Genomic DNA, 13,936 nt, shown 5'->3' on the forward strand with positions numbered 1-13,936 from the left:
CTCACAAGTCTGAACTTCCAAAAGGGTGAAATTAAAAGAATTGGTAGAGTTTTCTTTCAAAACACATATTTTATTAGCATTTGTGTTCTTTAAGTACAAGCAGGGTGGTGGTGTGACTTGATTCCTTGCCAAATCATTTCTATAGCATCCGAGTTTGGACCAGAAGAAAACTATTGTATGAAGAGTTTAAGGGCAGTCATGCACTATGTCAGACAAATTTTGTCTGTATACAGTATTTGTTTCTGCCAGTGGATGCAGAGAATATTGGAAACAGGAATGATACTTCCTTGCTGTACCCTCCTGGAATGCAGTGACTTGAAGTTCACAGTCAGGGACTGGCTGAAGTAGGGGTGAGGACTTGGTATGTATTAGTTGATGAAGAGACTTGCAGTGCTGGCAGGGGATGGTGGCAGGCAGCTCCCCTAGATGACTACACAATGTAGGGAATACATTCCTTTTCTGGATTTTAACCTCTTGCTGTTAAATTCGCTTAATTTCTGCCAATATAAGTAAGAGTAAAAGGCAACAGTTGATCTCTATTTACCATCTCCATAGAGCTTTTGATTTTACAGACCTGCCACTTGATTTAGGTTACATCTGTTCCAGCCAGGAAAAATGCTATTTTCATCTTATAATAAAGCTGTTCTTTGTTGTATTCATCCTTTCGCACTTCTCACTTGGTCCTTCTAATCCTCCTATATCCTTTTTGAAATTATAAGACTGGATGTTCACACAGCCCTCAAGATGAGAGAGCAGATACTGTGTAATGGAGTAGTGATGGTTTGGTTTTCATTTTCTACGTAGTAGTGTGTAACAAATTTATTTTTCTTTCACTGCTGCTGCTGATTTTACAGAATTTCACAGTACAGCTCCCAAGATCCAGAGTTCAGGTCTATCCTCTTATCTTTTTAAAAAAATAACCAGCCAGAAAAAAACCCCAACCGAAAAACCCCTGGGATTTTTTCATAATGTCACTTAATATTTCCTTGTGGTAATTTCATCTGTTGCTTTATCATCAGGTTGTTAGTTACAGATGCTTCTGCAGTTCCAAATTTTTTACTGTCATCCCTGCACACCAAAACTATATAGGTGCAAGCTGAGATCCCCAAAATAATTAATTCTTGGCATTCGATATGCACCTATGCATGAAGCAGAGGGTTGTACACCCTTCTAGCCTTGTACAAGTGGAAGGCCACAGGCTCCTATGGTGCTGTGCCATCCAAAGCTGTGTGACTTCACTGTAAAGGAGTGCAGGGAGATAGCAATGTGTCTGCTGCCAATAAGTAGTAAGCTGTATTTAGAAAAGGGATATCATGGAATTTTCCCTTAAGAAGGGTGGGGAGAGGCAGGGGTCAAATTATGGCAATGAAATAGTAAAGGAAATGCAGTCTTAATGAGGCAGGCTTTTAATGAGGTTTTTGTATAGTCACAACTGATGTGCTTTAACTCCAGCTGGCATCCAAGCCCCATGCAGCAGCCACTCACTCACTCCCCACAACCCTAATGGGATGGAGGAGAGAATGGGAGGAATAAAAATGAAAAATGAGTTGAGTTAAAGCAAGAGCTGCACAAACAAGTAAAACAAAACTAGTAGTTTATTCACCATTTCCCATGGACAAGCAGATGTTCAGCCATCCCCAGGAGAGCAGGGCTCCATCACATGCAGCAATTGCTTGGTAAGACAAAAGCCATCACTCCAAACATCCCCTCCTTTGTTTTTCTTACCCCATCTTTATATGCTGAGCCTTATATGATTCCATATGGTATGGAATATCTCTTGAGTCAGTTGAGGTCAGCTGTCCCAGCTGTGTTCCCTTCCAGTTTCTTGTGCACCCCCAGCATCCTCACTGGTGGGGAGGGGTGAAAAGCAGGAAAGGCCTCAACAGTGTGTAAGTACTGATCAGTAGTGAAAAAAAATCCCTGAATTATCAATGCTGTTTCCAGCACAAATCCAAAACATGGCCTCTGCTGGTCGCAGTGAAGGAAATTAACTCTACGTCAGTCCAAACCAGCACAAACACTTGTGATTAAAGTTCTCTTTTCAATAAATTCTTCAGTTTTCACTGAAAGTATGTAAGAAAAACTTAGTGTATGTAATTTATAAAATCCTAGCATGTCTTTAAAGTCTCCTTATTTTATTCCCTTCATTTTCTATGTGAAGAGTGTCTACAATTCTGGTTTTAACTGGTATTCTGTTCCCACTGGTAAACATTTCAGGAGTACTTTGAGTTGAAATATGTCAGTAGTGGTTAAAAAAAATTAAAAATAAGCCTTCCATATTTTAGTATGAGGAAGCTCAAAGCTATTCTTGATTCTGCCCTACTAGTCATGAAAATATGCAGTCTTAGTAACAAAAACTGTGATTTGAGTAGGGCAAAAGAGAATTTCAAAGGTTGGCATTCTAAAATTGTAATGTATACACATTGAAAAAATGTGTAGAGGTTTGCTCTATAATCAAACATTAGGCTAATAAAGGCAGTTCAAGTGTCAGATTTGCTAACTTTAGCTTTGAATACCTAATAAATGATCCTGGTGGCTTATGGATACTTTGTTAACCTTGCCTACTGTTCTATTTTACCAAGAAGGATGTTTGGTTTTGGTTTGCTGAAAGTAAAGCATTTGTCTTTGTGATGATTTTGTAATAGGCAATTAGACCCTGTATAAAATCCTGGCATTTGTAGGCCAGCATTCCTAGTGATGGACCCAGAATGTCAGTGTGTGCTACATGGGAGAAGCATGAGAAATATTAGCCATGGGATTCTCACAGTAGAGAGTGATACCCTACTTCCCCAGATGTTCCAGGTTTTCATTCATTTGGGTTGTCCTGGTTTCCAGAGGATCCAGGGAGTTTCTTCTAATGCCATTAGATGTGCCTGCCTTCTTTTCCAGTGGCTCAGCAGAGGACTCTCTTTTGGTCACTCATTTTGATGTTTCAGGTGATGAATGTTAACATCATAAAGGACTGGAATAATGCTGCTATAATTGACCCCATTCCCTTATCTCACTGAAATGCATAGGACATTAGTTTTCTTGCATACATCATAACTAAATTGTTACCTTTTAAATTGAGTTAAAATTTCTGTGTCTGTCCTCAGGTAAATGTTGTGACTTCTTTTTCTTTTTTTTTTTCCAGATATAGAACGTGGTCTCTCAAACTGGATTAAAAAAAACCCTGTTGATATTTTTATTTATACTTTTTTATTTTTGTATTTGACTTAAAGTGCCATGAAAAAATTTGCATATTGCAAGGTGGTCCTTGCCACCTCTTTGGTTTGGGTCCTTCTGGATATGTTTCTATTGCTGTACTTCAGTGAATGCAATAAATGTGATGAGAAAAAGGAACGAGGCCTGCCAGCTGGAGATGGTAAGTTTTCTGCCTAAGTATTCTTTAAACTATGATCCTTTAAAATTGCACTCTTTTTAAAGATTTGGGATTTTTTTTTTTCCTCAACAGTGTATCATTGTGTCAGCCTTTAGGAGTCACAGAATATTCTGTGTTTCTTTGAATGACTAGAGAATAACCATGTTGTCTGAGATTTATGTTGCAGACTTAAAACACTCATGATGTAGAATTTTAAGCACTAATGTATATGAAATAACCCCAAAAAACCATGCAACAAGAAGTGCAGAAATCTAAGCCATGTTAATGCAGTCTAAAGGATATTTTAAATTTCCGTGATTGAGGAAGCAATGGCACTATTAACTTCATTAGACATACTAATAAAACAAACCAAGCTAATAACCAAGCTCACTTGTCTGCCTGCCCCTGCAAAAAAAGACTTCAACCAACCAAACTGAAAAACACCCCCTGCCCCACAACCCACCTAACCCAAAGTTTGGACAAAGACTGTAGCAATAAGGCACAGTAAATATTGTAATGAAAAGGTTTGTGATAATAGAATGTACTTGGATGTAAAAGTGACAAATATGAGTGCATACTTATCTAGATAACTTTTAAGTGAGAGCTGTATTATGCAATACTAAAGGGTTTCAGATAAGCTGAAGTTTTGTTATTGGCATCTTAAGTTTTTGAGTACCAATTAGAAGAGCTGAGTGTGGGGTTGTTTTGTTTTGGGTTTTTTTGACAGCACTACTATTGATGTTGCCAACTTTTTTTTTTTTGGGGGGAAGTTAGCATAGTTGATCACATGGGAGAAAGGATTGGTGCAGGGAGATTTCTCATCCCTGCAATGTCTCAGCATATGCATTTAGAACTGCAGGCAGCTGCCACCTCCAGTTTGTTTGTGAATCATCTAATTCTGTAGTTTGGTGTCTCTCCACTGAAAAGTCTGTGTCTGTGTTTCACTGCTGATGTTGGAAACCTTTTCAGTGATGCTAATTGTTAAGTCCAATCAATTAATTGCACTCAAGGTTATTGCTTTCCATCACAAAAAACTTTTTCACCTGTTGACATCTGGTGTGAACCTTAACCTTCCTTGGAAATTTTCAGAAGTATTTTAATAATATTGCTCTGTTACAGAGTAACACTGGGGAGATATTTAAGAAGTGTCAGATTTGGTTTATTTGTTTTCTTTCCCTGTGATGAAAACAAGCCAATAAATCTCCACAGAGAGCACTGTATAGAATGTAGAATTTCTGTGCTCAGCACCTCTGGACTCCTGTTTTCACAACTGCATGTGAACATTTTAAAGGGGTTCTAATCCGCCTGAATTTTGCAGAACTAACTTAAATTTTAAGTTAGTTCTGCAATTGCTGGCATTGCATTTTTTGAGTTTCTTTTTCAGTAAGAGGAAAGCAAAATGTCAAGAAAATTAGTTAGGCTCATGTTGCAAGTATGTCTTCTACAGGAACTCAGTCTTTTTTTTGTCCTTTTTTTTTCTTTTTTTTTTTTTTTTTTCCTCCAGAAGTTAGGAAATTCTTACATGGTAGGACAATGACTGATGTGTTGTTATGTAGGAATAGATCCAATTTTTGCCTTCCCATAAAGCAGATAACTTATGCCGGAAAACTGCAGGTGAAGTCAGTATCTATCAACTTAGTGTGATATTTTGATAATGTTGAAATTTCAGATGACTTTACATATGAAGTCATTGGGGGAACCTTCAGGTGAGGGAAACTCTTGAGTTTTGACAGATTAGTATTATGACTTTCCCTATGCAACACTAATTTTACTTAGTTGAGTACGGTCTTCATTCTGACCTTTACCCAAACCTGTGTGTGTTAAAATTCTTGATATATTTTTAATATCTTATAATTGACTGGTAAACAAACAAATGAAAAACCACCCAAACAAAACCTTGTATATAGTTTTGTAAATTTTCTTGTTTGGTGGGGGTTTTTTTCAGGTTTTTTTTTTTAGCAGCTGATTTGTAGTAAGGTACATGCAGGAATAGGTCTGCTAGAAACCTTGGTTGACCCTGTGACATTTCCTTTTAACCAAGCTGTGTGCCTGATCATAGATATTTTTACTTGTTCCAGTAGTTTACTGATTTGGAATCTGTAGTGGGTTTCCTCCTGCTCAGAGTGCCTGCAGTCTTCTCAGATAACATTGAGGCTATTTTGTCTGTGAAGCTTTTGTCAAAATCTGCTTTTTCATTTCACTTTTTCCTCTGCTTTTAATTTCCATAATTGAATTAGTTTCCTTGATTCAGCATAAATTATGCTAGTGTTCTGAATTTAATATCCTCTTGTCCATGTCACTCTGGAATATAGCTTCTCTTTGCAATTCATGGAAGAATTCCATGGCATTTAATGAACTTACTCAACATAGGAGTAAGTTTTTCTGAAGAGTTTATATTTATTTTAGGTGGTGCTTGCCTTGTTGAAAAAAATCAATCTTTAGCTATTTCAGCAGGAGCAAAGGATTTTGAGGACAACTTTGGACAGTTTGGGCTTTTATGAAGTTAGAAGGACATTTTCCATAGGTCTTTAATACAGAAAATGGAAGGGGTTTTTTTGTTGGTTTTTTTTTTTTAAATAAAATTAGGCAAGAGCCATAGACAAAATTGTATTTGGGATCTTTCTCCTTTGTATTGATGGCATAAGATACCATCATCTTAAATCAGTGATAGTAAAGGAATGTGCAACTGTGGAAAACTCAGTGTACATGGTTATGGGGAACTGTAAGGTGAGATAAAAGCCTTGGTGTCTGCTCTGACAGAGATTAAAGGCTGGGAGCTGAAATGACACAAGTGTGGAGTTAAGGGCACAAAAGGTGAGGTAGAAAAGGGACAGGCCACTAGCCAGGTAGGAGGACAGCTGAGGTGGAGTTGCCTTGGGAAAAGGGAGCCTGGCATGGGGTCTGGCGAGTACAAGACTGAGTAACCAAGATTATACCAGAGGGAAGAATAGTTGGAATCCAGTGACTGTAGTTGTGTGGGATTTGTCTATGGACTTAAGCTTTTGCCCACCCCCTCCACCATGGCAGAAGACATCTGCAGTGGCTTCACCAGGTAACCTGGGGAGCTGGGATCAGAACACCCAGCAGTGCTGTTTCCAGCAACAGTCCCTGAGCTGGGAGGAGCCTGTGCTTGTGCTGGCTGGTATTGCTGCTCTTTCTTCTCTCTGCCATGACCCACCCAGAGGGGTTGGGAGAAAACTGGGGGAAGCCCTCTCCCAGTGGGATGATGCACACCCCTTATCCAAAACACCACACGTGTTCTTCCTATTGCCGCATCGTCTGGTGGTAGCTCTCTTTTTGTAATTCCTGATGATTACTCAGTAAAACCCACAAAGAGTAATTAATTGTTGTCTATGGAAGTTGGCTGATGTAAGTTTAAATGTTGCTGTGAATTGGAAAGAAAATCATTTAACCTTAGTAAGCATCATCCATGTTATGTAGTATTTTTTTCCAAATCTAATATTCATAGGATAGTTGCTTGAACATTATTGTTTTCATATGGGGATTGGCATTGCAATTTAGATTTCACAGCCTGGAACAGAGCTTACTTAATAAATGTAAACAAGTTCCAGACTTAAAGAAAGGGTTCAAGCTGTTCCCTAACAGTACAATTAGGAACTGTTCTTGTAAACAAAATATACCTAGGTGGTAGTGTGGTTTTACTAATAAAGTAATAAAGGGTTTTTTTTGTGTCGCTCTGTCTTATTTCTGTAAGAACCTTTTATGTCATCCCTCAGGTCTTGACTTAAATGAAGGTGAGTCATTCTTTACCCCCAGTTATAGGCTTCCTAAAGTTCTGATTGCAAAAAAACCTTCCAGCCTTGGCACTTGATGTGGTTTCTAAATAAACTTTCAGATTCATCCTCTTTCCCTTTTTTTTTTTTTCTGACCTCAGAGTGCATTCCCCTTGTGTAAAGATTAGAAGCCCTGGGCACTGGGGAATCTTTCAAAATTAGGACTGATGAATTGCAAGAGCCATGTAATCTAAGCTCCTTGCTATTTGCACTCTTTTCCTGGAGCAATGACAAACTTAAACTAGGACCAGCCATTTTTGTCAATTGCCAATCAAGACCTTGCATTCTGAATTTGGAGCTCTGGTAAAGATGGAATCTCTAAATAGCTTTCTGAATAATTGCATCTGCATGAAAAAATCCTAAGAAAAGTGAGCAATTTCAAGATTTAATTTTTGAAAATCTGAACTATTTGTCATAAATCAGTCTTGTTCTATTAAGGTAGAGGTGTGTGTAAGAGGCAGAACTGCTCTGAACTTTTACCTGTCCTAACAGCTTTTTGTAATTATGGTCGTGCCTCCAAAGGTGACTGGACTTTGCATTGGTCAGTTTACTTGGGCTCTGAAGATTTCTCACCAGAAGAATCCACCCCTTTTTCCTGGCTTTAGATGGTCTTAGATTTTTAATTATCTGATTTTCATCTGGCATATTGCCTGGTAAAAAGAAATTTGTAGTCCACAGAAATAAAGAGTTCCTGATTTTTTAATGAAGATCTGGAAGACATCAAGGCTTCTTTGAAACTAATGGTTTACTGTTACAAATAAGAAATATCTGGAAATACATTACTAGATTTCTTATTTACTCAGGTGGTGATTCAGTCATTCATTTAGTTCTGAAACCTGTAGCTATAAATTTCATTTCTGTTTGTTAGATGAATGCCATCAGTACATAGAGTCCTTCAAAGGAAATTTTTTTTCTGTATTTAACTGACAAAAGAGCACTGTGGTTTAAATTCTTAACAATGCATTTATTAGTAATTTCGGGAGAACGTTGTTGGTTGGTGTTTGTGAAACCTACGTGCTTCTGTGGGAAAACAGATAACCATAAAAAACCCCAAGAGAAGATGGTTCTCAGAAACTTGAGAGAACATCTTCTGATGGTTAACTTTTCTTGGAAAGTCATTGCCCTGCCTGCGCCTCAGCTTGACTGTCTGCATTAGTGAGTTGCACAAAATATCTGGATCTAGTGAGTTGTTGCTGGATTTTTCTGCAAGGAGAATGAGGTACTGAGGTGGAGTTTGTAATCAAGCAGTATGTATTTACTAATGAAATTTAAAAATTCAGCTGATGAATTTGCAGAATTTGTACACCAGTATCCAAGTCACTGGTGTGCTAAACTCTCATCTTAACAGGAAGATGTGCAAATGTAAGAGATGAGCTTTTGGCTGATTTAGCTATTCAGTTTAACTGGTTTAGTGAAAGTCAAGAAGGAACTGGAAGTGTAAATGAAACAGGAAATTATTTTTTCTCTTCTAAACAGGTCATTTGTAGGATAAGACACTTGCTTTTCAGAACTCAGGAAAACATGCTGCATACAGCTATATTCTGATAGGGTTTTTAAAATTGTTTTAGTTATGTGGAACACCCATTGCTAAATCGCTTTCTGTCTAAGTGAACCTAGGTACTCATTGCTACACGCTTAAGGAAAATTGCTGTGATAGCCCAGATAATAATACCATGCTGAATGTGTAAAATTAAGCCCAAATAATTACTTTATTGTATACCATAATTTTAAGTTAATTACCCCCCAGAAGGCACAAATTCTACTTTGAAAGGTTATGCAATTGCAAGTCAGCAAGTTTTGATGCAGGTTCCAACCGTACCTTCTGAAGAGGCAAAGATGCAAAGCAGACTGCTTGCTCAGCTTAGCCCATGGCTGGAACAAGCACCTCAGCCCATCTGTTCAGGATTTGCTGGAACACACTTACTCCATCAATTTTCAGTGGATGAGTGGCTGGCTGGCAACTTCTAGGGTTTTATAGCTCAACTGGCCATCAAGGAGAGTTTGGTTAAAAGAAAGCATCCCTGTAATAGGAGGAGGATGGGAGGATTTTCACTGCTAAATGCTCCTGTGTGACTGCAACTAGTGCGATTGCTTCAGGTACCTGAAAATGAAAGCTTCTCAAGGAGCACGTTGTGCTTGTTACCTGATAGCACTAAATGCAGACCAGCAAAAAGCCTCATTTATTAGTAATATGTATTTAAGTCTTAGTGTTTCAGCAAGGATGGAAGCCTCAGGACTTTTTTTAAAAAAAAAATTCTTTTTATTCTTTATATGCCTGTTTACTCTCTGCCTAAGGTTTAATTACACCATGCTATCCTAGATGCAAATTAAAGATAATTTGAAGCTAGGTTTGTTTCTCGGGAATTTGGTGTCTTTCTTTTAAAATACTTTCTGTTCCTCTGTTTAGATCTTAAATTGCTATTTTTTAAATTAAAACTTTTGCTGAATTTGTAAAGCACTAATATAGCTCAAATTCAGTATTTGAACATTTCTGTTCAGGAGAAAAGTGAATGGTACTTGTAAAGAGAAGTGTAACTTTTTAAAAACTGTTCTGATTTTTTAACTTATTTGGTTTAAAACCCTAAATAATGCAAGAGTCTTAATTCCTTTTTACCCCATTCTTTCTCTTCAGTTTGATCAGATATTTAATATTTAAATTTCTTTTGGTTTAAGATATTTTGTGTTAAGATGTTAACCTTCAAAATATAATTTTGTTGCATAAAAGTAACATTAGTAAGAACAAGAGAAATTGTTTCTAAACTGTTGCTGCCAACGTCATTCTGTCAAAATAAAAATGTGGAAATAGACGTAAAGCTACACTTTAACTGAACCTTTACTGTTCTGGAGCATTATTTGTCACAGAGTCACAGAATAAGCTGAGTTGGAAGGGTCCCATCATGGTAATTGAGTCCACCTCCTGGCCCTGCATGGGACACCCTAAGAGTCCCACCATGTGCTTGACAGTCTTGTTCAAAGACCTCTTGAACTCTGTCAGGAGGAGGAGGAGGCACTGGCACTGTGACCATTTCCCTGGGGAGCCTGTTCCAGTGCCCAAACACCCTCTGGGTGGAAAACCTTTTCTAATATCCAGCCTAAACCTCCCCAGACACAACTTCAGGCCATTCCCTTGGGTCCTGTCACTGTGACCACAGAGAAGACATCAGTGTCTGCCCCTCCTCTTCCCCTCGTGAAGAAGTTGCAGACTGCAATGAGGTCTCCCCTCATTTATATCCCAGATATTTTTTGCACATGCAGGCTTTCCTGGAAAAGTTGAATTTTCCTATATAAAGTCAGTTATGATGTAATGGTGGATTGGTTTTTTACATGAATTGTGGTGTGTAAGAAAAGCACTTAAATATTTCTGTTAAACTCCCAAATGTGAAGATTTGTTTTCACTTTCAAAACCTGGTTTAGGACTGTTCTAAATGTGAGCACTCCTACAGTGTAAATTAATTTATAAACAAACAAAAACAAGCTTAAAAGGAGTTAGTAACAAATTTATTTTTTCAAAGTTCCAGAACCCATGCAAAAACCACATGAAGGACCTGGAGAGATGGGGAAGCCTGTGGTCATTCCAAAAGAGGAGCAAGAGAAAATGAAAGAAATGTTTAAAATAAATCAATTTAATTTAATGGCAAGTGAAATGATTGCACTCAACAGATCTTTACCTGATGTCAGGTTAGAAGGGTAAGTACTTTATGTTGTATTAAAAATGTACTCTCTTTAAATGAAGAAGGTGTGAAGACTAATCCAAAACAACAGTACAGGTCTCTAAGATATTACTGTTCAAGCAAACAGTTGGAGAATTTCCTGTTTATAAGATACTTATTAGTAAAATTAAGATGGACCAGCAGAAACCTATTTTCTTCAGTGTTATTTAACTTTGAATCTGATTAGAAGTATGAAGCCTGTTCAGGGAATAGAAATTAATTTGGCCGAAGAAAAGTTAACTTAAGCATCGTCATTTCAGGAAAAAAATCACTTGTTTGAAAAATTCATGCATTGCTTGTAATGAGGCAGACTAAAATTCTGCATTATATAAAATAAAAGAGATTGGGTGATGAGAAAAATACTTCAAAAATTTTCTTACCTAATGAAATGTGCAGAGGCTCATTTAGATTGCTTTATAATGTTTTCTAATATCCATCTGGTTTGGTTTTGATCTTGCCTCTGGAATATTGATCCTTTCAGAGCTATTTGAGTCATAAGTAATTAAAAAGAAAATTGTAGCCTTGTTTTAACAAAAAATAAGATTGCTTTACTCTCCTGGGACTATGACAGGATAAATGATGACTCCCCCCACCTCAACCCCTCTTCTTTATGAAAGGGGCTTTCAGGTTGAATAAAACTTATGAAACAAAATTTTCCTAATTATCTACATTATCTTCTTGCAAGAATAATTTCTTTAGAAGCTCTATTTTGCTGCTGTATGTACAAGGCCTAGCTTCTGGATGAATTGTTTTCATCTCCTCTGTCAGAAGATAATATTAGCAGAGTGAGATGAAGCTCTTGCTGCTTTTCATTTTTAATGAGTGATAAAGAACTGGTTTGTAGGTGCCTTCATCTGTTGTGATGAAAGTGATTCTGTGACTTCCTGGTAGGGCTGGTGTTCTTGGTGCATTGCTGGCGTTCCTAATAACAAATGCATATTTTTCAAAATATAATTTTGCAAGATTTAAATAATGTATTTAAATTTTTATTCGATTTTCAAATATGAAAATGTACATTTGAGGCTCTAAAAAGTTGACTTAATCCTAACCTTTGTGAGGTCTAGATTTTGAATTAGACAAAAATGGAAAAAGAAATTGTTATAAACTATTAACAAATTATTTCAAAAAAAAAAACCCCTAACAACTATTGCCTAAAAATTATTACCATCACTCAAGTTTGCAGGCAATTGAAATTGCTATTTCAAAATCCAGTTTAGCGAAATAGAAATTTTTGTCTTTCACATTTGGCTATGCTCTGCAGTTATTGTGTTTCACAGTGAAACATGTGCTATAAGTTTTGTAGTGTTGTATTTGCTTCTCTTTTCCATTTTTTTCTGTGTACAATACTCTCACTATACTCGGTGTGTGAAAGTGGAATCTTAGTATAAAATTTTAGGTATAGTCTCAGGACAGAGTTGGTTTTTTCTGTTCTTGTAAGTTCCTGCCAAAATTTTAACATTTATGTGTGTAAGCATTTTTAGTAGTTTTTGAGACAAAATTGCTTCCCAAAAATCTCTTCCATTTGTCATTTTTTCAACATGTACTTTATACAGTCATGGTAATTAAGAAGTCATGGAGAATGTTAACATTTCTCTGTCAAATTTGAAAACAATACTGTGTTTACAATGCAAGGGTGTCTTAATCTGTTTATTAATTACTCTTTGAGAACGCTGTAACCATTTTCAGAATTGTGAACACTATAAATACAGTCTGCTGTTGTGTGTATGTCTGATGAAACTATTTATCTGATTAGTCAAAATACTCCAAAGTCAGAAACACTCTGTGCTGCATTAGTGCAATTACTTCTGTTATAATTTGTTCTATCTATGTCCCTGGTAATATGGAAATAGTTTGTGGAGAAGGAGAATGGATAATTTTTAATCATTCCTTACCACATTTATGTGCCTACAGCACAGCTGTCAGTAGCACTTTCAATCAAGGTTTTGAAAAAGCAGGATATGTTCAAAGGCACGCTTAGCTGTTCAACCATGTAATTATTTTCTTCACAAGTTTTGTGGGTTGCTTCCTTTAATGTGGTGTGGCGGGAAGAAGTGATTATTTCAAGTCCTCTAATTCTCCAGCATGTCAGTTTTTCTGAAGTACAGAAGCCTGCAGAGGTTTTGCCTAGCGGTTAATCATTGGAAAGCTGGTGGAATTAAGAGTGCTAGGACCAATTTGCCACATGTATTTAGTGGGAATGGCAGGACATGTCAGCTGGGAGCAGTTTTTGAAGTAGACTTCTTCATCCTTCAATTAATTTCTAGTTCTGCCAAACCCCTGTCACCTGTGCAAAAACAAGTGTGTTGGTCCTGGAGTGCTCATAGGTTAATCTCTGCAGATGATCCACTCTGGGCACCCTGTTTCTGTTTTGGCCAAGAAAATTTGTTCCTTTACTAGAAGAACAAAAATCTGAGCTTCCTTGATAATTTCTAGGCACTTCTCCAGCTGAGGGAACTCCTCAGTACAAGACATCTACAGAAGCTGGCATCTCTGTTCTGCCAAGTGTGCCCCAGCTGTATTTAAAGGTTTATATCTATTTTTATTTTTTGGCACAAAATTACCAATGCACACAGACACCTATAAAATCATTGACATGTGCCTGAATTGCTGGTCACTTTGTGTCTGTAGCCAGGAACATTGCTCTACCTCTCTTTTTCCCAGCTGAGTGTGATTTGCTCAACAGAAAAAGCTAAACCAGAACAAATTTTTTTTAGCCTGGATGCTTCCTTGAATCTGGACTGGAACATGTTAGTATAACAAACTAATATGATGGACAAGGCTACAACCTCTGGAGGAAAGCTGTTGCAGGGGAAGAAGCAGCTGTGCATACCAGATTGGTTTTAAGTTGTTAATAGAATTATTCTCGCGAGCATGTCTTATTCTAGCCTGTGAATCAGTCCTCAAAGTGGGAGTTGATTCACAGTTGCCAGGAAAATATGCAGCTGTGGGCTTGACATGACAGCAAAGAGTAAAAGATGGATGATCAGGAACACTGGTGTCTTGCCTTGATTTTGCTGAAGATGAGGGAGGCAATGAATAAAATAGGTGCCAGGGAGTAAAGTGCATGCTCA

The 13,936-nt window shown here is 37.3% G+C and overlaps 1 protein-coding gene across 3 annotated transcripts in view; it reads left to right on the top strand.

Moving 5' to 3' along the window:
* GALNT1 (polypeptide N-acetylgalactosaminyltransferase 1) overlaps positions 1-13,936 on the top strand; it is an 86,328-nt gene that overhangs the window by 38,369 nt on the left and 34,023 nt on the right. For 2 of the 3 annotated variants that reach the window (XM_059856782.1, XM_059856775.1), the window contains exons 3-4: positions 3,134-3,364; positions 10,668-10,842. In XM_059856782.1, coding sequence (XP_059712765.1) covers positions 3,226-3,364; positions 10,668-10,842 — 314 coding nt within the window. In that variant the 5' untranslated portion in view covers positions 3,134-3,225. Of the gene's footprint in view, positions 1-3,133; positions 3,365-10,667; positions 10,843-13,936 lie in introns of those variants that run through there. The other variant, XM_059856792.1, reaches the window with a different exon arrangement.

The sequence above is a fragment of the Haemorhous mexicanus genome, chromosome 1 (genome assembly GCF_027477595.1).
Source record: "Haemorhous mexicanus isolate bHaeMex1 chromosome 1, bHaeMex1.pri, whole genome shotgun sequence".
In the NCBI taxonomy this organism is placed as follows: domain Eukaryota; kingdom Metazoa; phylum Chordata; class Aves; order Passeriformes; family Fringillidae; genus Haemorhous; species Haemorhous mexicanus.